The sequence below is a fragment of the Poecilia formosa genome, unplaced genomic scaffold, assembly GCF_000485575.1.
Source record: "Poecilia formosa unplaced genomic scaffold, Poecilia_formosa-5.1.2 Scaffold318, whole genome shotgun sequence".
Taxonomy (NCBI): domain Eukaryota; kingdom Metazoa; phylum Chordata; class Actinopteri; order Cyprinodontiformes; family Poeciliidae; genus Poecilia; species Poecilia formosa.
The window spans coordinates 635,990-661,319 of NW_006800257.1; the positions used below are offsets into that span (position 1 = coordinate 635,990).

General features: G+C 39.4%; 1 protein-coding gene across 4 annotated transcripts; it reads right to left on the minus strand.

Annotated features, from left to right (window-relative positions):
* Positions 1 to 6,768: 6,768 nt before the first annotated feature.
* Positions 6,769 to 23,771, minus strand: zgc:165507 (monocarboxylate transporter 2). Of its 4 annotated transcripts, none has more exons than XM_007573083.2 (5): positions 23,559 to 23,771; positions 14,437 to 14,679; positions 9,742 to 9,885; positions 7,757 to 8,557; positions 6,769 to 7,645 (listed from the first exon to the last, which is right to left on the minus strand). In XM_007573083.2, the coding sequence occupies exons 2-5, from the start codon at positions 14,648 to 14,650 to the stop codon at positions 7,365 to 7,367; spliced, it is 1,440 nt and encodes a 479-aa protein (XP_007573145.1). In that variant the 5' UTR covers positions 14,651 to 14,679; positions 23,559 to 23,771; the 3' UTR covers positions 6,769 to 7,364. The 4 variants fall into 4 exon arrangements, with proteins under 4 accessions (XP_007573145.1, XP_016516684.1, XP_007573146.1 ...); XM_016661198.1 differs by lacking the exon at positions 23,559 to 23,771 and adding an exon at positions 23,173 to 23,516; XM_007573084.2 differs by lacking the exon at positions 23,559 to 23,771 and adding an exon at positions 16,206 to 16,417.
* Between the last annotated feature and the right edge of the window lie 1,559 nt (positions 23,772 to 25,330).

The window sequence follows — 25,330 nt, forward strand, 5'->3', positions numbered from 1 at the left end:
TCCAGAATCCGTTTTTTCAGCCACAGAGCAGGATGGATAGTTTAGAGGAACAATTGTCTGAGGCTGAGAGGAAGTAAGTACTGTTGGACTAAAACACCGAACTCTTCCCGCTCTGTTCTGGTCCGATGCAGCGGATAAACATCCCACCAACACGTTCCATGTGTTTCCTTTGGGATTCCAGTAACACGGAAAATAAAATGTTGTAACTCATCAATCATCCTCCTCCATATTTGTGAACTTGTAATAATTGTTCCTCTGTGCCATAATCTCTGTCTTTACTAATAGAAACCACCATGATGTAAACTGCAGTGAGAGGAGCTCAGCCTGGTGTGTCTCATCGAACATTCAGACCGAACATTGACTGTTCAACTCTAGTTGTGACAGAGACTGCTTGTATTCACACACCATCCTTTAAGGTTGCCTCAACCCCTCAGCATGTTCACACCATGCTAACAGAGTTGGCTTTTAAATCGTATAATGTCATTTTGTATATGTGATGGGGGTTGTCAATATTCAAAATGGGGTCTAACACGTATTCCTGACATATATCTCATGATTTAGACACACCATGTTCATTTTATTTGGGCTTGTCAATTTGTTTTCTGGTTGGAGAAACAGAAGAGACAACTGTTGGTATTTTATCCTAATATATACACTTTATTTGTTCAGAATGATAGGTGATGCTTTCTTGGTAGCATTAGAAAGACATACGTCAGAATGCTTTACCCGTGTGGTTGTTTCCCTCATGACAGTTGCAGAGGTAGTGGAAGGACTGACACATACTGAGAAAAGTCATGCGAAACATAAGAGTTGACCTGACGAGAAAGCATACAACATCTGCTACTGGACTGAGCACAGCACACACACAGCTACACAACTGCCATAAAAGTGGTTATACACAGAATATAGGTGCAGCCATAAGTATAAGTACAGACGGTTGGAATATATGGAGATCAAGTGATAAATGTGCTAGTAAGATTTAGCATTAGCATTAGGTTAGCTACATAAAACAGTATTTACAGGAACAGAAAGACTGCAGAGGTTTGTAAACAGCACAAGCTGGAACAGATATCAGAACCCCATCAGAAAACACCGTCACGTTCACGTTCAGTTCGCACAGCACAGTAAGGCACAGTTAGCTAAACAGCTAAAGATGTTACAATCCGTTAGCCTACCAGTAGCACACTATCGAGTCACTAAAACACAAACTGCTCTTCTCTTCACACAGGAACATCAGCTCAGAACACACAGGGTGAGATTGATTCAGTAGATGAGAACTTTGACAAGTTACAAAAAATACCATGAAGAGACAGAGATAAACATGGCTTGTATTTAGACATTTTGGCTCATTTGTATATTTCTTTGGAAACATGAGAACGTAACGTGGGAAAAGCTGGTTGTATTTTATACACTTGCATGATAAAGAATCTGCCCATTCAAGATTTATTAAAAATGTTTCAGATTGTCAGACTAATTTTGGTATCAGATACAGATAACTGGAGGAAACACAAAATTCAGTTTTCAAATTAAAACGGTATTTATTAAGGGTAAGAGTTATCCAAAATACCTCGGCCCTTTGTGACACTGATCCGTAAGTTAAAACATGAATAATCTGTGATCAATTTTACTAGACACACCAGGGCCTGAGCACTGCTGTTTGGAGTGGCTTAGTCAAAGTCTAGACTTACAAACGATTTAGAAAACCTTCCATCTGATTGAAAACCCCTCAGATATGAAAAGCTGTTACTGTGGAACCACCATCTTTATTGTTTCACACAGAGTCATGTTGGGTTGGACAGCTTCCAACTGTAAAAATAAATTCAATATTTAAAAACTGAATTTTATATCACCTTCGATTATCCTGGTCTGGTATGAACATATTATTACTGGACCACTAGATTATTTCTGCCTCTTTACATATTTAACAGTGTGAAAAAGTAACTTCAACTAGTCAATCAAAAGAAAAAAAAGTTTAAAAAATAATTCAAGGACCATAAATCTTAAATATGTATGAATATGTGCCAAAAGTAAAGAGAGCATTTATTGGTTTTCCAAGTTATTTATGTCTACAAAAATAATCCAAGAGGGGGATATTAATCAATATTCATGTTAATATAATATTTTGTTCAAATTTAAGCAAATCATAAAAGGTATCTTTTCTTTCAGAAAATACAAACAAATATACAAATAATAATAATAAAAAACTTTGAATTTGATAAGGCTATTGGTGCACATCACATTTTATTTGTTTATATATGATTTAATAAATAACATTTCATTTCCATGACTTTCTATTGGGCTTTACACATAAAAATAAATGCACTGCACATTAAAAAGTCTTTTGAGATTCATAGCATATAGATATATAATATACAGCATCAGTTGGGCTTCCACAATTCAGACTTAATATTTCAAGTAAATCAGATTTCTTCTGATCATCAGAAGTGCTTCAGTGCTCATTCTCTGCTACTATTAAAAAGCTGAATGCTAAATTTAATTCATTCATATATTCTTTTGTTCTGTTTCAAAAGATAAACATTCTGTTGTATTTTTACAAGAACATGTAGAAGTCATGGATCAGTTTCTGAAATAAAACCCTGGAGAGGAGAAAAACAGATTTAAAATCCGGTTTGAGCGGTCTGCCGCCAGCAGGGGGCGGTGTTATTTGGTAGACTTGATTGTACAGACAGTTCTACTCACTGAGCGCAGGAGAGGAAGGTAGAACATTTCAATACGTTCAAATCTCACAGAAACGGCTATTTATTTCAGCAAGTCCAATTCAAAACCTGAAACTCATATTTTATAGATTGATTGCACACAGAGTGATACTGAAGTGATTATTTATGGTCATTTTACTGGTTATGACAAAAAAAATAAACCAAACCAACTGTTTGCAATGTTAAATGAGAAACGTTATGGACAAGTTACAGCCAACACAATGATGGGTCAGAATGCTGACTACAGTTTTATCTTTCACAGAAGGTCACTGCTAAAGTAGAAGGCTGTAAGTGTTAGCCAAGAAACACAGAAAGTTAAGTGGAAGGTAAAACAAGATAAATAACCTTAAAGCTGTGAAGCACAAGCCATTTATCAAAGCACTTTTCAACTCATCTGGATTTTTACATCTGATCATCTCCGTCTTAGCAAGTTCAGATTTTTCTACCAGAGTTTTTCCATCCACTCAACTTTCAAATGATATGCTTGACTTGTCTTGAGTAACATTTGAATTTTGGGTTTTCAATAACCGTTAACCATGATGTTTAATATGAATAACTAACACTTGAAACGTATCAGTCTGCGTGTAAAAGATCAGTGTATGAGTTTCACTTTTTCAACTGAATCAGTAAAACAAACAAACTCAACAATATTCCATTTATCCATTCTGTTGTATGTAAGTGACACCAAGTTATAGTCTTAAAAAAACACACACACAGTGGCTGAAACCATGAGCAGAACAGGCCCTGGTCTGAGATTGGTAGGGATCACTCTGCCTTCAGCAGCAGATTCATCTCATCAGCTCATTAATCTGAGCGTCATGTCGACTCCTGGGTAATAACAGAATGTGGTTTAAGGTGTGCAACACAGATGGACATGTATTTTCATGATTCGCGGTACATCTGTTAGCTGAAGGCAAGAGAAAAGCCAAGACAAAGGCGTCCCCTATACCCCCTTCCTGTTTGTTCATGATTGCTTTCAAAGATCAAATTCATTTTGAAATCAAAAAGTGTTTGAATGTTTGTTTTTTTTCTGCATGCAACATCTTTGGTGGTTCTTGCATGAACGGTGTCACCCAGGCGGACCCTGAGATCCTGACCCAACCCACAGCCCAAAGTCTGAAAATTCACAAAAATAATGTTTTCTATATTCAGGGTAAAACAATTCAGTTCAGGTTTGATGAGTTAAAACTTTGACCTCGTGAGGATCGAGTGTTTAGCAACACCAAAACAGCCCTTCAGGTCTGTTTCAAATCTGAATTATAGCTGGAATTACCTGTGGCCCATTGTCATACTTACAGTAGTTATACAGTGATCAATACAAAATTGAAAATGCAGTTAAGGAATGGAAAACATGTGGGTACAACTGACACTAGCTGCGTTTACATTGACCATATAATAGTGCAATTTGACATTTCGACAATAAATTTGCTTAATGGAAACACACCGATTTTTGAAAAAACTAATTTTTCCAATAAAGAGTTGAGATGATTTTTTTTTTTTTTTGGAAGTATTGAAACTGGTTCATTTTGCAAAACTGCAATGGAAACACTTTGTTTACATCATAAATGTCACATGATCAACAACTGGATGAAAACTATGAAGAAGAAGACAACAGGAAGTAGCTCATGGCATGGCAAGTTTTTTAATTACTTATCGTATAAACAAACTTATTTGTGTGTGATTTTAATTGTGTTTCTTATTTAATAGAAACACTGCAATTCCAAAATTTTGTTTTTCCGACATTAGCAGAATACTGACAACATTTTCCACACATTTGTAGAAGAAACGCAGCTAGTGGTTTTCTTGTGATGCCCCTCGGCAGAATGGCGCCCTGGGCAGTGAGACGTATTTCCACGATTGTCACTGAAAAGCAACGGAAAACATGCTGCATGTCTGTGTGTGCACACCATACGCTACACAAGGCTGGATTACAATTTCCAGTTAGTAGAAGAAGTCTGCAACACATGTACCATTCAGGAATGGAAATGGTTAGTCAGTTACTGAAACAACGAGACACAGAACAGATTCACTTAAAGCTTTCACATTCCAACGCGGATATGTTAGGAGACAAATGGAACAGGTGTGAGTTTCTCTTTATCAGAGCAGGAATAAAATGTTTCACATTTAACACAAAGTTTGTCATCTTCATATTGTTCTGTCGACTATTTACTGTACAACTACCCTGCAATTGTTACACTGTATTTAAATTTAAGGCAATGCATCACAGACTGGACTGCCACTAGAAACACATTTCCCTGTATATTTGCATTAATATGAGAGAGAGTGTATTGCTCATGGGCTCTGCCTGTAGACGGCCCCCAATACACAGATGGGGTTTTGGTCATTAATACCTTATTAAGGCCCACAGAGGAAATTACATTCAACCGTAATTAAATTCAGTGAATTGCAGCAATTTTAAAACAATGTCAGGGGTTGTAGTGTGGCAATTTGACATTTAGTGCAGCATACTTGATATGAGAGTGGGGCTACTGTACCCAAGACGGTTAATGCAGCATTTTTTATGACTTGATCAAAGGTTTGCACAGGTTTTACAGCACAGCTTTACAGTGCTCTGGAGGACAGAGTAATATATGGATACCAGCATCACCAGCTGTGACCACATCTGTTCAGTTTTACAGTAACTGGGGAACCCAGTCGGAGTCAGTTTTATTCTGTTAAAACTCTTTTTATAGTGTCTGAAGACAAAAAAAATCAGCATCCAAAGCAGCATTTCTTGATAAATTCTGAAATACCCATGTCAGGCCAGTAGGTGGCAACACTGTCAACATTTACTCCATCAAAATACAAAAAGGAGAAAAATTAGCTATACTTTAGCTAATTTTGTCTCTGACACCAATTGCTATTTTTTGCTTTGTCATCTCCCCTCGCCCCCCCCACCCCCCAGTTTTCATGGCAACTTAAAAGAGAAAGGTGAAGAAAACGTTAGAAAATGTGCTGCTTCGGTTTCCAGCAGAAAACAAAAACATAAATATGCTGTGATATTAATGTTCCTTCAGATCTTCGTTTTGTGATGTTAATATGACAAACAATATTTTAATACTCAATGGTAACCCACAGAGTAAATCATTAACTCAAATGATTTACAGGTGGAATCAAACTGCTACCATTTCTGCAGTATTTATTCTTATTCTCATCTCCACTGTTGCCAATACTCTCCCAGACTGTAGGAGGCAGTGTAGGGCACCTATTAAAAACACGGTTACCATGAGTGGTATTATTGTCGTCATGGTTCGAATCATTATGGTGTCTGTCTTTTCGAACCTCCACCAGGAGGCGCTCTTGCTTGTCCATCATGTTTTTCGTGAACTCTCTGCGTATTTACTAAGTTTCCGAAGTGCATGGTGTCGAAAATTTAGTCCGCACGGACAATACGTAGAGGGGCGTGGTTATTAAAATGATGCAATTTCAACGCCCTGTGCCCCACGAACCTGTCAAGCACAAATAAAGCATTGCACTTAACAGCTTATTTTCATGCCTTATTACATGAAATAAAGAGTCCAAGATCTAAAGTCTAAGTCAAGTATTGACGTTTCAAGATGCAAATTTAAGTCAACTCAGAAGTGTCTGTTTTCATGACTTGAGTCTATGATACATACTGTCCTAATATCTGTCATGTGGCCTGGCCTATGTTGGTTGCCAAAAATAAGATCAAACATATTCACTTTTGCAGCAGTGATGCAGGAAACCACAGTAAGTTACTTCCTCGTTGTGTATTTTGAGCGTTGTTCTGTAGAAGGTCACTTTGAGTGCAGAGGCTTTTGACGTCTTCTTGGATAAGGGAGTTGTGTACCACCAATACCATTAAATGGTTTGGTGTTAGGTGAAGCTATAATGTGTTGTGAAATTTGCTTTCACAGAAATTACTGACTGAGAAATAATCACTGACACACAAGACCCCAAGTTCAACTTTTTGGTCCATATCTGAGCTCATTCACACCTGACCAAACAAACTGGACTTTCTAGACAAAGTAGACTTTGATTAAAGCAGACTATAGAAGGCTGATGTGAATGCACCCAATGTATTTTTTTTACAACTGGATCTATGTTTGATTTATTTAATTCGCACACTGATTGAATTTCTGAAGGGTCTTTAAACTGTGGAGAGCATCTCGCTTGTATTTTCTTCATATTGGAAACCAGGTGAAACCAGAATAACAGACTGATGTAGCTTTTGGGTGTTTGAACCTGGGTGGTTTCAATTCAGTCAAAGTGAATCAAAGTAATTTATTTATTTCATGAATAAAAAAACACTCCAGTGGATGGACCTTAAGTACATTAAAATCAGCAGCATATCTGCAGTGTCCCAGAGAGATCGCACTTATGTAGAATTAGGGTGGAAAAGATAGGAAGTTTTGTCTGTAAGTTTCTTATGTTTACCACCTTTTTTTTTTACAGTTGTAGTCACAGCCAGTGCGCTATTATAAACAGATACTGTACCTCACCTTCCCTACAACACAATGGTTGCTTTGGCAGTTATTTTCAGAGAAGTACCAAGGAGTGCCCCAACCAGAGTGTGGTTGATCAGTGAGAGGCAACTCTTGGCTTGGAGCCCAGTTGATTTATACTTGAAAGTGTTGAACGACTGCAGCTGGGGTGAAGGTCAAGGTTTGGCAGTGCAGAACGGTTTTAAATGTTGGTCTCTCTTTGCATGGGCTCTGCATCTGTTTGGTTTTGGTCGGTCAGGTCTTCGGAGGCCTGGGCCGCACCGTCAGCCTCCTTCTCATTTCGAACTCGGTCGGGATCTTCCGTCTCAGTTCGTTTGTACATCTCCACCTGCTTACGCTCACGCTCCAAGAGTCTGTAGTTAATGAAGTTTCCAATGAAAAGCCAAATACTCGCCAGGATGACAACACTACCACAGCAGAAATACATGTACTTGTAATTTTTGGTGACGTCGACAAGTTTCCCTGAAAGAGAGAGCGAAAGACGGTTGAGTTGCATGCAAGTGAGGTCATCAAGTCAATATTACATTTAAAACAAACCAACAAACAAAAAGTGTTCAAAGACAGGAAAACTACCTGCCAATGGTGGACCAATGAGAACAGGGCAGCACTCTATAATTGTTGTGAGTCCCACAGCACTGGAGAACCTCGGAGCTCCAACCAGGTCCATCAATGTCTCAAACAGCACTGAGCTTACCATGCCAAAAGCAAAGCCAAAAAATACTGCATACACCACCAGGCCAGTGTAGCTTTCCACTAGTGGGCAAAGGATATGGCACACCCCATTGTACAGCACAGCGAAACTGAAAAAATACTGGATCTTGGGGCGAACCCATCGTGAGTTGGCCAGCAGCCCCATGGAGGGTCTGGCAAACATGTCCACGAAAGCCAAGACTGAGAGCAGGAGGGCAGCAGAGTATTCATCCACACCCATGTCTTTGGCATAGGCAGCGAGGAAGACAATGGGTGCAAAGAAACCCAGGAACATTATGACGTTGCCTGACAGGTAGATGAGGAAGCCCCGATGCTTGAACAGCGTCAGGTCCAGGTACTTGTTGACTATCTGCCAGAGGGTGCGCTTTTCAGTTGTAGTGGTGACGGCGGCCAGCGCCTCGTCCTTCTTGACCTTGCCGGGCGGCGGTCCAAGCGGCCTCATGAGGGAGCCGGCCACGCAGCAGTTCAGCAGCAGCCCACCCAGGATGAGGAAGCTGCCTCTCCATCCAAACTGGTTAAAGAGGTACTGGTTGAGAGGTGCAAGAGTGCTGAGGAAGACTGGGCTGCCTGCCATCGCTAACCCATTAGCAATGGGGCGCTTCTTAAAGAAATATTTGCCTATCATCGTCAACGCTGGCTGCAGGTTGAAGGCCAGTCCAAGTCCTGCAAAGATGTACATAAAAAGGATATTCAGCAATGATTAGTCCTCAAGAAACCAAGTAAAGTAACATACACAGATTATCATTACTTTTTTCTAAATTACTGTTGAAACTTTCATTTGATGAAGAGAAGTACATTCCTTTCAAATAAAACAAATAATACGTGATGTATTCAAGAACTTATATTCTAAAGACCGTCTGATTTCATATGTAGTTTCTGTCAAAAACTGGTAACCGTTTCTATTTCACTTTCAAAATGTAACCATGACGCTGAATGCATTTGAGTTTCCAAAATACAGTAGTTTCTTGTTTTTAATATAAACAAACTCCACAGTAACATCTATGACCGTTTGGCTGCATAATAACAGTATGACAAGTCAGTTAAATTACATATTAAAGATTGTTTGTGTCATGGAAACGTCAAATAGGATTATACTTTTTTTTTTATAGAATGAATACAACTAATTATCACCCAAACATTTTAGCTCATAAAAGATTGAAGCTGCCTTCATTTTTAACCTACACACATTGTGTTGGGATCATTTTAAAGTTATATTGTGATTACTATTAAAGTTCCTTTTATCAAATTTTTTTTTATATATATATATTTTACAGTAAATACATAAATACTGCTAGAACAGGGTTTCCCAGCCCTGTCTAAGCTGTCTAAGCAAAGCCATTGCTAAGCTTCTGCTTGCTAATGTTAGCATTTAGCACCAGAGAGGAACACATTCCTAGATATTTTTGTAGCTTTTTACTAATGTGTTTTTGGTGATTTTTTTGTTTAATAACATAAGTTTCTCACCATATAGTGAAAAGTGGAGTCAGCTGTTATCAACCCGTTCAGTATTCTGCTAATGGCTGCTAGCTCCTACACAAACTTTAAATGCTATAAGCTAAACTTTATCTTGTTGTAGTGTCTCAATATTAGATTTATGCTTATTAACATCTTCAGCTGTTTTCGGGTAATAAATTCAGTCTAGTATATTGTAATTTGCTAGACGTCCATAATAGAAAGTTGGAAGATAAAATAATCTAATCTAAAAATAAAGAGCAGTACAATGACTAAACAGATTAAATGATGCAAACATGTTTCTTGCTACACCAGTTTTATTTTAACTTCTCCTTAGCGAGGTGGAGGCTAATCCCACCGTCTCAACATGGACTTCCTGAAGTGGACAGGCTTACCTCCGATGACACCGATGCAGATGTAAAGCTGCATCACGTTGGTGCAGAAGGACGCTGAGATCATGCCCACGGCACAAAGGCAGCCGCCCATCATGACGATGGGTCTGCAGCCGTACGTGTTGACCAGTATGCTGCTGATGGGACCTGCAGCGAATAAACAGAAAGCACACAGAGGCGTACACTGAAGGATTTAATCTGAAGACTGGAAACAACAAGCAATGTCTGCTACCAGCGACCTTTTCATATTATCGCTTCAAATCTGTGAGCGATGAGCGGCCGTGTGTAATCACTCTGTCAGCATCAGAGGAACATGTTAGCTGCCTAGCAACAATATCATCCTGTCAGATGAGCTACAAACTCCAACAAACTGAACAACTAATCAGACCCGTTTCTACGTCTCTCTGTTGCGTTAGATTTACTTTTTCACATAAGAAACTAGCCTGACTTTATGTTTTCGATCATTGTCAGAATCAAAATATTTCTGTCTTATAATTAACATAAGACAAAATTATTTTCCTCTTTATTATTATTATAAAGAGGGAGACAAATTGCAGCTTTATTGATTTATTTACAATAATAAAGACTATGCAGCTTTTAGTACTGGAGTCTGCTAAACTTTTGAGTGCATGAGTGGCAACCTGAGCATGAAATTTCTTTTTTTTTTTTTTTTTTGGTACTTTCTTAGCCTAATATTTTTGCTACCACCTGGAAGATGAGTTATATTCCTAGCAGTTCATAATAAAAAACCACAGACGACTCTGAGTCATCGCTGAAGTCGCTCTTGAGGAATCTCTTCCCGACCTTGAGGAAAGCTTCCCTCATTACCATTTGTATTCTCAGGGGGGGGGACCTGAAATTGGCAATGATGAGGACTCGGCTGATTACGCCATTTCTGGCTGGGAGACGACAAGCGTTTTGCAAAAAGAGGTTGACTTCATTTCTCAGTGGACCAAAACCCAGAACTATCCCAGGACCTCCACTGTACCGGCCTGTTTGTCTCGGCATGGAGCAGCTCTACACATTTCATGAGTAGTAGTGAACAGAAAGCCATCATGGTCCTATTAGACCATCACCATGTGTCATTAGGTGAGTTTCCATTGACCATATAATTGCAAAATTTGACATTTTGAAAATAAACTTGCTTCATGGAAGGATGACAATTTTGAAAGAAAAAAAAAATCAATAAAAGGTTTTGGTGTTAGGATGAGGTGTTTTTTTTTTTTGTCTTTTCTTGGTTGTATCAAAATTTGTGTATTTCGCAAAACTACAATAGAAACACTTTTCCACATCACACGAGTCACATGCTCAACAACAGGATGTTGCCGCTGGTGTAAACCACGAAGAAGAAGACGACAGGAAGTGGTAGGAGGATGATGGTGCAGCATGTTTTTTAATGACTTATCAGGAGAACAAACTAGTCACATGCTACAATAATTGCGTTTCATATTTAATGGAAACAAAACAATTGCTAAATTGTGTTTTTCCAACATTAGCATAAACTTGAGTATTACTTCACCACATCTAGATGCCTAAATATGTTAAGTTGCTGCCATGTTATTTGTGTTAGCAAGTAATAAAGTAGAGGCTAAGTGCACATGAAAAAAACGGGCTTCCTGTTAAAGGGAGGATAAGCTGGAAGATAAAGAAACAAAAACATGTAGTTGATATGTTGGCTTCTATCAGGCAGCTGCTGGTTTTAAATGTTCCATGACTTTAGACTTTCCATGACTGAACATGAATTCAACAGTTCAGTCTAACAACAAATGCTCCATATTGATCTTAATCACACTGCTACACTGGAAAGTTCAAACACGTCACGACATACTACGTGTTTTAACTAGGTTGGATAGCTGCGAGAGTTTCTGTCTGAAGTTTCCGACTGCTAATTTTATAACCTGTCAGTGTCACCACACCTCATTCTACTGAAGCATTTTGTTTAGAAGTCACTTCGTTTGACAGATCGTCTACATAACCACTTGGACAACAAATCCTGAAGAGGTAGACTTTAGTCAGTCTGCATACATGGCTGAGTGGTGAGAACATGACTAAAAGGTTCGCAGGAAACAAGGAGGAAAACCACGTGGCTGATTCCAGAAGTCAAAGGAGTCATTTTGAATTTTGTTGGTGCTTTAGAGTTCAGGAACTGAAGAGTGGCATTACCACGTCGAGCTGTGGCACCAGATAGGCAAAGTTGCTGCCTCTGGCTATATTTGACCCAGAGGTAGCATTTTATACTCATAACATAAACAGTGTCTATAAAACGTATTCGTCCTCTGATGTTAAAGTGCAAACTGATTTCCACAAAATAATGACAATTGAACAAAACATTTTTTTCTATCCATCCCCTGACTTATACTTTTCAATAAACGTTTCTCTGACTTGTTTTGTCTTCATGCTGTCCTGGTAGCCAGGAATACTGATGAACACACACAGTAGTCTTTAAACTACAATCACACATTCCACTCATTGTGAGACTACTACCACTACCTGGTTGGATCTCTGTTAAATTAGGTCCATCACTTTAAAGGGTGACATAGGGGTCCCCCACCTCTCATCCAGTGATAGACGCCACTCCTAAAAATTCTTAAATCTAACATCTCATTTAATTTACTTGTACAATTTTAACTTCCTGAAGCAAATAAAGAACTGTGAAAATATAACTGGTCAAGCATTTCTTAAGGCTGTTTTGTTTGTGCAGCTGACTCTTAGTTTTGCATGTTGTAGACAAGGTTAGCACAGGGCAGTGCTAATAAGGGAAAAGGTCTTTTCGGCCATTTGGAAGGACTGGATTATTACCTGCTGGTGTCTGCTGCTTGGCTCATTACCAGCTAGCCTCCCGGTAATGGCGGCGCTGTGTAAACAGCACACAAAAAGCAGCTGCAGGGGAATTAGAAAGGTGTTAAACATTCAGAGTGATGGAATCGCCAGTGTAATAGGCAGGACAAGAGAGCAGGTGTTTAATGAATAGCTGATGAGTTCAATCAATATGAATGAGTGAGTAACAAGAGCCACTCACTTAGTACCTGCACATATTGACGGAGTCAACACATGATAATGACATTCAGTCTGTGGAAAGCTTTAAAAAGGAGATCTGAGAGTCGGGATCTGACCACTTATCTGCAGCTATTCCCCCGCTGCAGTCTGTTAGAGGCAGGCCGATAATGAGCAACAAGCAGCCAACCTTGTCGGCGTTGAAGTGTTTTCTCACAGCTTCAGAGTTTAAGCTAATGAATACTGCCCATGATGAACAATCAGACACATCCCCTCCAGTTTGTAGCCATCATATCCACTGTGGATCCCTCCAGAAAGTCTGGATTTGCAAATAAAAGACCACAACAAATATAGCCTGCACTGCATCGTCAACATACTTTTTAAGATTTACTAAATGTCTCTTTGTTCTTCTATCTGCTGTGTCCAACTATCCAGCCTCATCATGCTTGTTCCTGACCGGCACAGATGGCGGCAGCAGCAGAGGCTCTGATTGGAGGATTACAGCATGGGCAGATGGCAGCCATGGTGGGCCTGGGTGAGCGATCTGCTGAACGCAGACCAATATGCCGGGGCCCATGTCCGGCTCACGATCATTTCCCACCAGTCAGAAGCGTCTAATGTTTCAGTCACCTGTCGTCTGATTGGCTGCCTTACCCAGATTTTCAGCAGGGTTTAGTTAATCCATCAGGGATTAACTAAAATCACTGATCGTGATTGAGATCTGTAGTTGATATTGTACAAACCACCAGGCCTGAACTCTAGTCGTGACAGTCACTTCCATCGTTTTACTCTCTGCCAAAAGGGACTTGTTCAGGTGTAGGGTCGGGAAAAGGGCAGCTAACATCTCTGCAGACCAAACACATGCTGGACACAAACTGTTCGGACTTTTACCTCTAGGACGGCGCTACAAAGCCCTCTTTACAAAAACCAACTTCTTTTGTCAAAAACAATGTATATATACCTAGTTACAAAAAATGTTTATGTATTTGTTTATATTTTAATTGTCTTCATTGTGAGCAAAAGTAGATCTGAAGTCAAATATTCTTTGCCTCACACAATCATATAAAGCTGATTCTGATAATCTAAAATCAGTTTTTTGGTTAGTAAGAAGACATAAATTTAATGCCAATTACTCTTTGTCTATAAAAGCATATTAAAGTTTGAACTTGTCCAATATGTTACTGCTTAATTATTTTGCTAATAATTAGCTTAGCTTGACAAGCTAAGCTAATTAAACTAGGCTAATCTGGGAGGAAATATGACTTCAGATTTAACTTCCCGCCATAAAGAGATCTGTTCAGTTTTATCCAGAATGCTATTTCTTCTCTTGATTTGTCACAAATAAAAGTTATTATTATTGGACCCAAATATCAATGTGGTTTAGGTTGTGTCTTTGTTTAAGACTCTTATTTTTGAAGAAGAAAAGAATTAGTTTTTGATTTGCCCTGTGGTGTTGTAAGCAACGCAGCATTAGCAGCTCGCAATGCTAAAGGCTACTTCCTAGCCTTACAGTCATTTTAAATGACTACAGTTGATCATATCTATTTCAAAATCTAAATCAGTAAACAGTTTCACTTTAACACATATTAAGCTACGTTGTCGGTCCTATCTAAAGTACAGATAAGTATGTTAAACATGAGTTCTGTCTAACATGTGAGAGGTTTATAGATGACAGCAGATGCTTTCGCTTTCAGGACTACTTACCTGCTGCATACATGACAGCTAGCATGATGGAGGAGATCCAGGCCACCTGGCTGTAGGATGCATCGAAGATGATCTGGATGTCTTTGAAGAAGACTGTGATGGCTTTGGGGAAGGCGTAGGAGAATCCGATGGAGATGAAGGATCCCAGCACCACCGCCCACCCCCACCCACCATCCGGTGGGGGCACGGCAGCACCTGTGGTGGGGGGTGGCATCACTGGCCCACCTTAACGCTGAGTTTTCACTGTAGAGACACATAAAAAACACAAGGAAAATCAAGAAAACGTAGGTAATAAGCTGTAGTTTTGTGGATTGTTTTTCATAAATTTGCACCTTTCATTGTTCTGACTGAGACTTTGGACAAGACCTTCATCATGAGCTAAAACAGTCTTTTATTTCACAGTTGAAGTTCCTGAGCTCGTTTATGATGCTAAGATGAGCCTAATTCAGCAGCACTATCAGTTGCTACAGTTACCATTTAGAAAGTGTGTTTACAGGGAAATGTCCCTGATTATTACAGTCAGACCTGAAGCTGTGTGTACAGTACACACACATCCAGGAGACAATAAAAGCTCTTTCTTTCCTGTCATCCAGGTGTGACAGCAGGCAGGCGTAAAGCCACATTCCGAAGCTCCATGTCCGGGTGCACAAAAAATACACACACACACTGACGCTCACACACACACATGCACACGCTCACACACACACATGCATACACCGTGTGTGTGTTTGCTTGAACTCAATGTACCTGAGAGAGCAGGCCCCACCCCCAGTTCACCTTGAACACCTCCCTCCTCAGGAGATAATGGAAACATTACTACGTGGGGGGGAGGGGTCAGGTGACAGAAAGGTAAAATCAGGTCAGGTGGAATGTTTCTGAGCAAACACACCTTCATTACCAACAACCTGTTCACAGACGCATTGTAAACTGTGGAGGTAATACCAAATATTTTCAGGTTTTCATTATCAGTCAGCTGTTGCTTTGGATTGGAATTAGGTTAAAATGCTGGCAGACCGCTTTGCTTTTACAAGCTATCAGCCAGTTAGCGTGTTTGCATAGTAAGATGACATGCAAACCTGAGGAAAGTCAGTTTAACGTGCTTTAACTATACATGAGCGGGATCATGTCTGAGCATTTTAAAGGTGGGAATTTACCAAAGGTAATACTGGGATCATATGTATGTTTATCAACAGTCCAGTCTACAGATTACACATCTCCCCCAAATTCTTAAATTTAATTCAGATTCCCCTTGAGACTAAGACCATCTACTTTTTTCCTTCCATTTAACTTTCCATTGATATGATTGGATACAGCACTCAAATGCATTTTTAAGGCATGGAGTGAGTCAGTGATTGGACAGCCATCAGGTCATGATTTTGTAGTCCAGAATAAAATGCTTCATGACTAAAAATCTTTTTTTGCTGACCTGAGAAACAGAATTTTGTGTTTCATTCATTTTCATGGAAGCCACAACCATGAAAATGAAGAGAAATAACCACAAATTCTGACTCTGTGTAATAAATCAATGGAAATTTTGAGGTTTTGAATCAAACTGCAGCAATAAATAAAACTTTATGATGAAAGTCTAATTTAATAGGATAATTAACTAATAATTATCCTAATAAATTGTAGTCAAATGGAGCAATATGTAGACATAAGTACGTAACTTCAACCTGTTCATTTGCTTTTTTATCATTTAAATTAGAAATATACAATAAAATCAAAGACAACAGCAGAAAAAACCTGAAGTTTCTCAAAATTCGACTTACCTTTATAAACTATTTCTACTGTGCTCTCTGCTGTCTGCCATGAAGGAAAACTGTTTAGCCACTCAGAGTCGCTTCAGTTCCAAACATCTGGTTAAACATGTCCAAAGTGAACTTATTAAACAACTATTCACTGATTTGTCTTCTTATCTCTCGCCATTAAATTCCCTAGATCGAGAGCAGAGTGAAGTGTGTGGCCTGGAACGAGGCGGAGTGTGTGTACCTGAAAGCAGCCAGTTCAAACAGAACCGGCAGGATGACTCTTCACTTGTCAGACTGACGGAATGACTCGTGACAACGATGTTAGAGAGAGCAGGCTGCTTTACTTCCTGCTCTAATCTGTTCAGGTTGTAATAAAACCAGGTCAGACTATATAAAGCAGCAGTTACCTGAACACACACTGGAATGACTTTGACAAATACGATTTGCTTTGTCTTAATGAAGGGAGATTTTGACTGAAATAAATGAATCAAGGTATTATATTTAGATGACTGGGTGATCATTAGTACAAGCCGATATGTAAAGATGATGCTTCTATATGTGTTTTTACGATGTAAAGCACTTTGAAATGACTTGTTGCTGAAATGTGCTGTACAAATAAAATTTGATTGAGTGATTGATTAAATAATGTAAAAAAAATAGAGCTACATAGCTACCCTTTCGAAAGCAGATAACCTTGCTTGAGGAGCCAATCCAAGCATTTAGCTTGCAAAAAGTAAGTGAATATTCATCAGTGCTGACTGAATGTCTGCATAGGGTAGAATGAGATTTAGTAATGATATCCATATCAGTTCAAACTATCACAGTATTAAGCACTTTTAATCTAACATTGTAAACAAGAAATTGTTCTGAATGTTTTGTCTGGTGGCATAAAGATTTAACTACCAAACTACATTTTTTTACAATTTCAAAAAATTGATACAGAAACAGATTCAGAGAAAGATGACAGTACAATGATTATTTTCCTAAAGCCATTGAAATACAAGGCAGATACCTAAAGGCAGAGTTACTCTCCCTTTAAGTCTTTTAGTTTCTGGCAGCTTTTACTTTGTACCATAAAACTAATGCATCAATAATTTGACTTTATATCCATTTTCTATGATAATGTTTGAAGTCGTGGCAGGTTAATCCAGCAGTTAAAGGGGTCTGGATCTGGATCCATCACAGGATTAATTGATATGAGACCAAGAGCAATTTAGAACTGTTACTAACCATACTACGAGTGTTCTTGAACTGTAGAGTGAGAATTTTACAGCTTCAAATGGCTTTACTGGGAGCATGACTTCATAGCTGGGGAAAAGATTGTGCCTCAGCCGAGTGTAATTTGGAGTATCAGTCCCTTGTATTTCTGTTTTAATCAAAGTTAGAGATTAAGCTTTTTTTCCCCTACAGCTCCACACAGAGGATCTAATCCATGCTAATCAGATTACAGACAGCAGCTCTCAGCAGAGATGCTGGTTTGGACTGAACACAACGACAATGCATGCCGGTTTCTTGTAATCGATAAGCAGCTTAAGTTGATGGGTTTGAATATGAAGCTCCAAATAGAATGACCATAAAAAGAGCAGCGGGTAGAGTTTAAAAAGGGAACAGTGTGGCTTTGCAGAACGTGTTCATAAATGAGCCATTTGAGTGCAGAGGAAGTCAAGCAAAGCAAAGTGACTCTGTCATTACAATGTCAACATATCCTTATGCTGCTTCCAACGGCCACAGTCAATAAGGCCATCTCTGCTGTGTCCTTCACTGGATGGTTCTGACAGAGTTCTAGTGGAACTCTGTCAAGGCACTGGATTAAATCAGCTGATTTAAACTGACACAAACTGACCTAAAAATGTGATCCAGTCTGTAAAAGTTCAAAACTAAGGAAGTGTTTTACCGTAGGAGCTTGGAATTCAATTCAGAAGTGGTGTCTGGTTAAAACTAGAAAGTTTTCTTGTTCTAACCAGTTTTATGTCTTGTCAGGCATAAAGGGGCTCACTATGACTCTCTTCACCCCGTTTCTTCTAGATAACATCTAAAAATATGACCTTTTTTTCTTAAAAAGATGATATTTTGGTTTTAATGACATGTACATATGATTACAACAATTTTTAAAAAATCTATTTGCTATTTCTAAGAGCACACCTCCTTTCAGAATCAAATTAAATTGCCCATTTTCATATGGTGATGCAGGTCCTGAAAAGCAGTGAGCGGTTGAATTTATTCTCACAGGTCCTTGACCATATGACCTGTGAGAATATGATTGTGCAATTTGAGATTTCAAAAATGAAACTGCTTAATGGATATACGTCAATTAAAAAAAAAACAACCTTGTTTTTCAGTAAATGTTTTGCCGCTAGAATGAGGTGTATTTTTATTTTATTTTTTTAATTTTTGACTGAATCAGAACTGGTTTATTTCCCAACACTACAATGGAGACAATTTTTTCACATCCTACGAGACACATGGTCAACAACCTGATGTTCTACTGACGCAAACCAGGAAGATGACAGGAAGTAGTTGTTGCAGTAGTTGTTTGCAATCATAATACAAATGCATTTGTTAGACTCTGTGCATCATCATTAATATATCTTGAAATCTCACGGACAATCTCACGCGCTAAAATTGACCCAAGTGAAGCACGTCACAAGGACAGAAGTTGAGCGATTCATCCAATCAAACAAATTCAGTTATATCTAATATCATTACAACAGCATCAGAAAGACTGAACAGAAATAGAAAGCAGTTTTGAGTCATAGAGGGAGGACATGAGTACCATGGTGCCACAGGTTTGTAAACTCTGAACAACCTGGAGCCATCTTTTTCCAACAAAAAGCCTGACTAAGGGCCGTCTTCTAACCAGAACGTTACAGAAAATCAGACTTTTAGCATTTCAGTTGAACAGCAATCTGATGAACAGGCTTGACAAAGCGGTAACCCGACCCCTACAGCCAGCGGGTTCCAACGTGATCACCCCCCCTTCAACTGAGTCTCATGCTGGGACTTAAAGTTATGGCAACGTAAGCTTAGTTCTAAGGTTACCTCAGTGTAATAGCACTCATTTTGTTTGACAAAGAATTCATGATTAACATAATTATGGACTCTGAAGGTTGGACTGAAGCACAGACCATTTACAGTAAACACAACGGTCTGTTCGTCACGATGGTTCAGGCAAACACACTTGACCTTGAGTTGGAGAGCGCAGGAGAACGGGCAGAGAGACAGCAGCCCCTTCTGAAAGCTTCTGTCTGTCTGTTAAATACATTCAGGTGATAACACCCATTCTGCTGAATGTTCAGCCTCTGCACTTTGAAGATCATGAGCTAATTCCTGAACAAGAGCCTGGAATGGAAAGTTCCCCTTCGGCTGTTCAGCTATGTTCAGCAGCCAATCCAGGGCTTTCTTACTGCCACACCTCTCTGACCTCATGGACAAGGTCAGAGGATTGAGGTGTTTCTACTGCTGTAAGTTAGTAACTAAAACCTTATTTATAGAGAACCTTTCATAATATAAACACCACTAAGTACCTATTAAATCAAGACCTATTGATTAAAAGTATGCATGTCGAAGTTTTGCGTCCTGCCCATTAAACAAGGAAATGAAAATAGTTTTTATGGTGAAAATATAAGGGTAAATTCAAAATTAGACAAAACGGCCATTTAAACCCAAGACTCCTAAGGGTTAAGAGCTCTCCAAGTCAATAAAAGAGCCTTAAAATGCACTCTGAAATAAACCACGGACCTTTGCAGACCTGTAGGCAGTGGGACTCAAATGATTCTGATTTAGCCAGAAGTCTGGCAGCAGCATATTGAATAACCTGCTACTGTTTTATGGAGGTTATGTTAACGTTTTGTGAAAAATGGTTTGCAATACGCAGTGACAAATGAAAAGGACGACTGTTTACTTTGGTAATAATTATCAAATGACAAGAGCAGGAGTGAAAAGTGCCACATGTTCCAAATGATTTATTTTTTCTTTATTTCGGAAAGATAAGCATTTCCATTTTTCTTCGTTTAGCTGAAGACAACCACCGAATGTTCTCTGTTTGACTAAGACTAAACACTTCAGTAAAGTGTAGTTAAGAAATAATATTTACAACTAAATGTCATCTGTATAGCAGTGATACCAGGTTCAAAGAATTTACCCAAGAGTGAGCCGATATAACAAAAAAAGCAAGGACTCCAAAATAGAACCGTAGGTACACCAAGCGGGCCTGGACAAGGACACAAAGTTCTGTTTGCTAATGTAACTGAGTGTTGTTACCAGCCCAACAGAGCTGCTATAAGTCAAATAACAATACGCCCGGGAAACAACTAAAAACTATAGAATTTATATAATCAAATACAACAAGAACTGCTTCCTTTTAACTACACAATAAGAGCATAAAACATTGATAGAGTTTCTGAAGAAGTAAAATGGCTTCTGGTACAAGTGCCATTTTTGTTCTTCAGGTACTGTTGTCCTGAGATGCATTCAGGTGGTATTGCAGCTAAATGTCATTAAATGTCACTATTCTCTAGAGCTTAGACAGCAGCATCTTACCCCTAACCACCATCATCAAACTTGGTTTTGTAAATAAAGTATAATGAGCCTGCACAGATGTTGAAATAGGTCACTGCTTTTCAGAAAACCGCAACATGTAGACATTATCAACGGAACTGTTTAGGACCCTTACATAGGAGAAACTTCAAAACAGACACATGAATATGAGCTGTGAAGGTTCCAGCTTGGCTACAGGAAGTGGCTGCATCTGGCCAGCATGGTGTTCAGCACATCCCATTATAAACCCGCTCAGTGTTGTTTTTACACTTGACTTTGTGTGCAGATTCAACAGAGAAGATAATGATGTTAACAGTGAGATATGGGAGGTAGAGCTGTCTTATTTGTCCAACACATCCCACGGATGCTTGACTGGGTAGAGGTCTGTGAAATAAGCAGGTGAAGATAGTATGACAAAGTTCTTGTTAGAATCTCAGAAGCAGTTTTGCTTTGGGGAAAGGCCACAAAATGGTCTGAAACATCACTTAGCTAGGGGGTAGATGTCAAAGTAACATCCATATGGATGATAGGACCAAAGGTTTCCCTAGAAGGACATAGAGCACCGCACTCCCTCTACTGGTTCACCTTCTACCTAATATAAGTAACAGACTGTGACTCAGATGTCCAGCCATCTGACTGAGTTTGGTCCTGGTCAAACTCACTCAAATTTTTTTTTTACCCCATTCCATGGTACTAAAAGAAATTTTGAAAATACAACCCAAGGAATTTTTTTTGTAAGTTTTTCTTAATGGAACTTTCAGTCGCCAAAGCTCCGTTTTTGGCAAGCATTTCCATGGTACAGTCCAAAGCATAAGACCATCATGTCACCAGGAGGTGAGCAGTAACTTTACCCTCTTCAGAGTGTTGACCGAGATCTCACTCAGTGTGTAGCTTTAAAGTGTGTAGCTTTCAGCAACAAAGCTACAACCGATGATTATGTCACAGCACCTGAATTCTCTAGATACAGAACCACCACGAGGTCTATGAGAAGGTGCGCAGTGGGAACATGAGGTATTGGTTTATTTTTAGCTGTTTGAGATTGGTTGAACATACCGGGTTATACTGTAACTGTAACAAGCTATACATCTGAACAAGCTGTATTTCATTGATGCAGATTTCATTATTGCGTTTGAGGCGGCAGAAACCACAGCTGCACTGGGTGTTTCAACCCACTGTTCTAGTCATAGACCTCAGCTAACATCACAGCGTTTACTCTGGGAGAATGAATCCTAATCACTTGTAAATCAGAGAACATTTGCAGCCGTTAGAGATATTTAATACTTGAACAGACTTGAAAGACACACACACAGTAGTGGTTTCTCAAAAGTCTGTTACTAATCAACTATGGTAATAGTTTTTTATATATCTCAGAACAATAATAGTTTAAATCTCTAAATTTTACTTTAAAGCAGTGGTTCTTAACCTGGGTTCGATCGAACCCCAGGGGTTCAATGAGTCGGTCTCAGGGGTTCGGCGGAACCTCTGCTGCGGAGGTAAAGACACACTGTGTAAAGTCGTGATGACGCCCCGCTTTGCCATCACTTGCTGCAGAGGATCACGTTACATTGCTTAGCCAATCAGAGCTGCGGGAAGGAGTTCGGTGAATGCGCATATGAAACTGTGGGGTTCGGTACCTCAAAAAAGGTTAAGAACCACTGCTTTAAGGATTTACTTGGAGTTTACATAAGTCATAAGTCAACTCCAAGGGAGGGGCTGTAGGTCACTTATGCCAGTTAATGGATATTCACTGCATTCATTCCACTGTAATGAAAAAAGAAATCCAACCAGCCAATTGGGAATGCTTCAAACTCCCTTACTGAATAAATAAATAAACTACCTTCTTTCCAGTGCCTTTTTCTGGGGTAAATTTCTAACATGGACAACCGTTTTTACCTTGGTAAATGGAAACAGAAGGGGGAATTATAGAAAACCGCACTGATTGTGGAAAATATTCCATAAGAGGAAAAAATGCCTCAACATATCAAAAAGGACAAAATGTCCACATGCTGGTAAACATGTAACCCTCAAAATTCTGTCGTATAGAATAAATAATTAGTATTATTCACTTCACCTCCTTGTCATTATGCTACGCCTAAATAAAACATAAAATGCTACACTCAGAAAGATGGGAGAGAAATGTACTTCATTGATTAAATATCTTCATTTTACAACTTATGGCCACAGAGGCCGCTGTTGAGTAACTTCACAAGAGTGATGTCATGATGCTCTGTCACGCTCATTTTGAAAGAGGTAAATTTAAAACAAGAAGCTAAGTCCACATTCCGCTTTATAACCGCTTTATTCCTGTAACCTTTCACCTACAGGTCAGTAAGACGGCTAAACCAGAATATAACTACATCTAAGCGGAAATACCACATCCTGAACCCGAGACAACCTGCTGCTTGGAATCTGCTTTTTACCACATCCTATCTGAAGATGAACAAAAACTCACCATGAGGTTATCTACAGGCAGCTCAGTAGCATAAAATTCTGCTACTGACGGTGTGGAGCAGTGATTCCTCTGTGAGCGCAGCAGCTTAATCATACGGCGCTGCTGATGTAAGGACAGAGACCGGATGAAGCCAGCTTTAATTCCCATGGCCTGTATAGAGCTAAACAGGAGGAGACTTTAAAATTCTAACATTTGACACTCAGATGACCGCCTTTCTCCATGGGCACGTGGACGCGTCATTTAAAAAATGTCTTCAGGAATCTAACAAGGAAACGCAGCAACCGGTCGCTATCTGTTAACTGTAGCGCGTGCCAGCGTCCTCAAACAAACCGACTGATAATGTCCAGGACCACCGCCAGAGACACGCGGACGTCTTCCACGGTTACCTTTCAGATGAAATGTAGACGTCCGTGTGTGTTCACGCGCTGCCTGCCGGGCTCCGTGACCTTGCCGCGAAAAGATGCGTGTGTCCGTGGGAACGGGGTAGATGTGACTTTGAGTTTCCTGAGAGTGTCTGAGCCCGCTCAGGCGCAGAGGCGGCGGCGAAGCAGCTGCAGGTGCTACCGCGCTGCGGAGGGCGGCGCTGCGCTGAGCGGCGCGGCGCTCCGCGGGCTCTGGAGCAGATCAGGGCGGCTCAGACCGGCTCCACCATCATATCCTCATCTTATTAAATATTCCTCCATCATGCTGCTGAGCATCGCAGAATGCAGACCAGACAGCCGCACAGCAGCATTTTCTTCACATCATAAGCCCAAACTTTAATGCATTTAATGATGACAAACACAAAGTAAGTAGTACATAATGTGGAAGTTTTAGGAAATAATATATGGTAATTTTTTGTTGTTTAAACAGTAAAATCTGAAGTGTAGTGTGCATTTGAATTTACTACCCTTTATTTTCTTGCACCTACAAATGTACAGTGTACAATTGAAGAGTCCATCTGTCTAAGCTTCCTTTAGCCAAACTGTGAAAAACTTAAAAGCAGAATCAAATAGAATATACTTTATTGATCCCCAAGAAGATGTTGCTTATTTGTCGACAAGCTACTCCATCCAAAGTGTTAAATATTAGCAAACACAATAAGCAAAATAAAATTTAAAGTGTGTATTTACAAGTGTGATATAAGTCATTTAAATATGATGTAAATATTAAATAAGTAAATAATAATAATGATAATAATAATAATAACAGAAAAATGCCATGCATTGGAACGTTAGAGAGAGAGACATGTTAAATACAGTCATCTTCTTCAGTCAAGACAGAAATTGCCCACAGCATGATGCCGTCACTACCATGTTTCACTATAAGGAATGTATGTTCAAGGGACTTTGCATAGTTTTCTCTACAGTTTTGTAGGAAGGTCAGAAATGTCTCTTTTTGTCTCATCTGACCTTCTTTGAAAGTGTCAGTATTCTTTTTCCCACATGTTCATAGAACTAGTTTTTTCACCTGAGCTGTGCAGCTACCCCAGAGTTACGTTACTTATATTAACATGTGGACTAATTAGGTTGCTTCTAACTCTGCACAATAAGTAAATAAATATCCTGTCGACAGATAGCTGTACATCTCTCATTTTCCTCCACATGGAACAGAGTATGATGCTGCCACTGCCAAGTTTCACAGTAGAGAGGTCATGCCACACCTGTTAGACTTTTAGATTTTAATTTTTAAGAATTTTCAAGCAACAGAAACACCTTTGCACTCTTTAGAAATTTCCTGCGTATCAAGTGTTGAATTCCTTTTGGATCTTATCAATTTGCGTTTTTTTTTTCCTGCAAAATAATTGGACCTCATGTGAGGAGCATTTGATGACATTCTGTCCCAGATTCCTCATCTGATTACGCCCAGATGTTCTAAATCCTTATTTGTATTTCCTGTAAGAGATGAAACTGCTTCCTGCAGCCGATGGAGGTTCACTTTTAAACACCGGCTGCATTTCTCAGAGAGGTGTCGTTTGTGTGTAAAAGGAGTGCCTCAACCGCCAACATCAGACGCAATCTGGGTCATCTGTGCTCAATCCACGGGATTAGTTTGATCACTGAGAAGCCTCCGCATATGGTGCTGGAAGAAACACGCCTATATGATGAAAAGCCAGAAAAATGTACACCTCTGAATTTAAACTGCTGCTGGAGAAGATGGGCACTTGGCCTGTTCATTT

Bases quoted from the DNA above. Each gene is read 5' to 3' on its own strand.
- zgc:165507 (XM_007573083.2), bottom strand. From the start codon at position 14,650: ATGCCACCCCCCACCACAGGTGCTGCCGTGCCCCCACCGGATGGTGGG. The intron at 9,886-14,436 runs GTAAGTAGTCCT...TATTCGCTGCAG, and splicing joins AGCTGTCATGTATGCAGCAG to GTCCCATCAGCAGCATACTG. The intron at 7,646-7,756 runs GTAGTTTTCCTG...TCTCTCTTTCAG, and splicing joins CATTGGTCCACCATTGGCAG to GGAAACTTGTCGACGTCACC.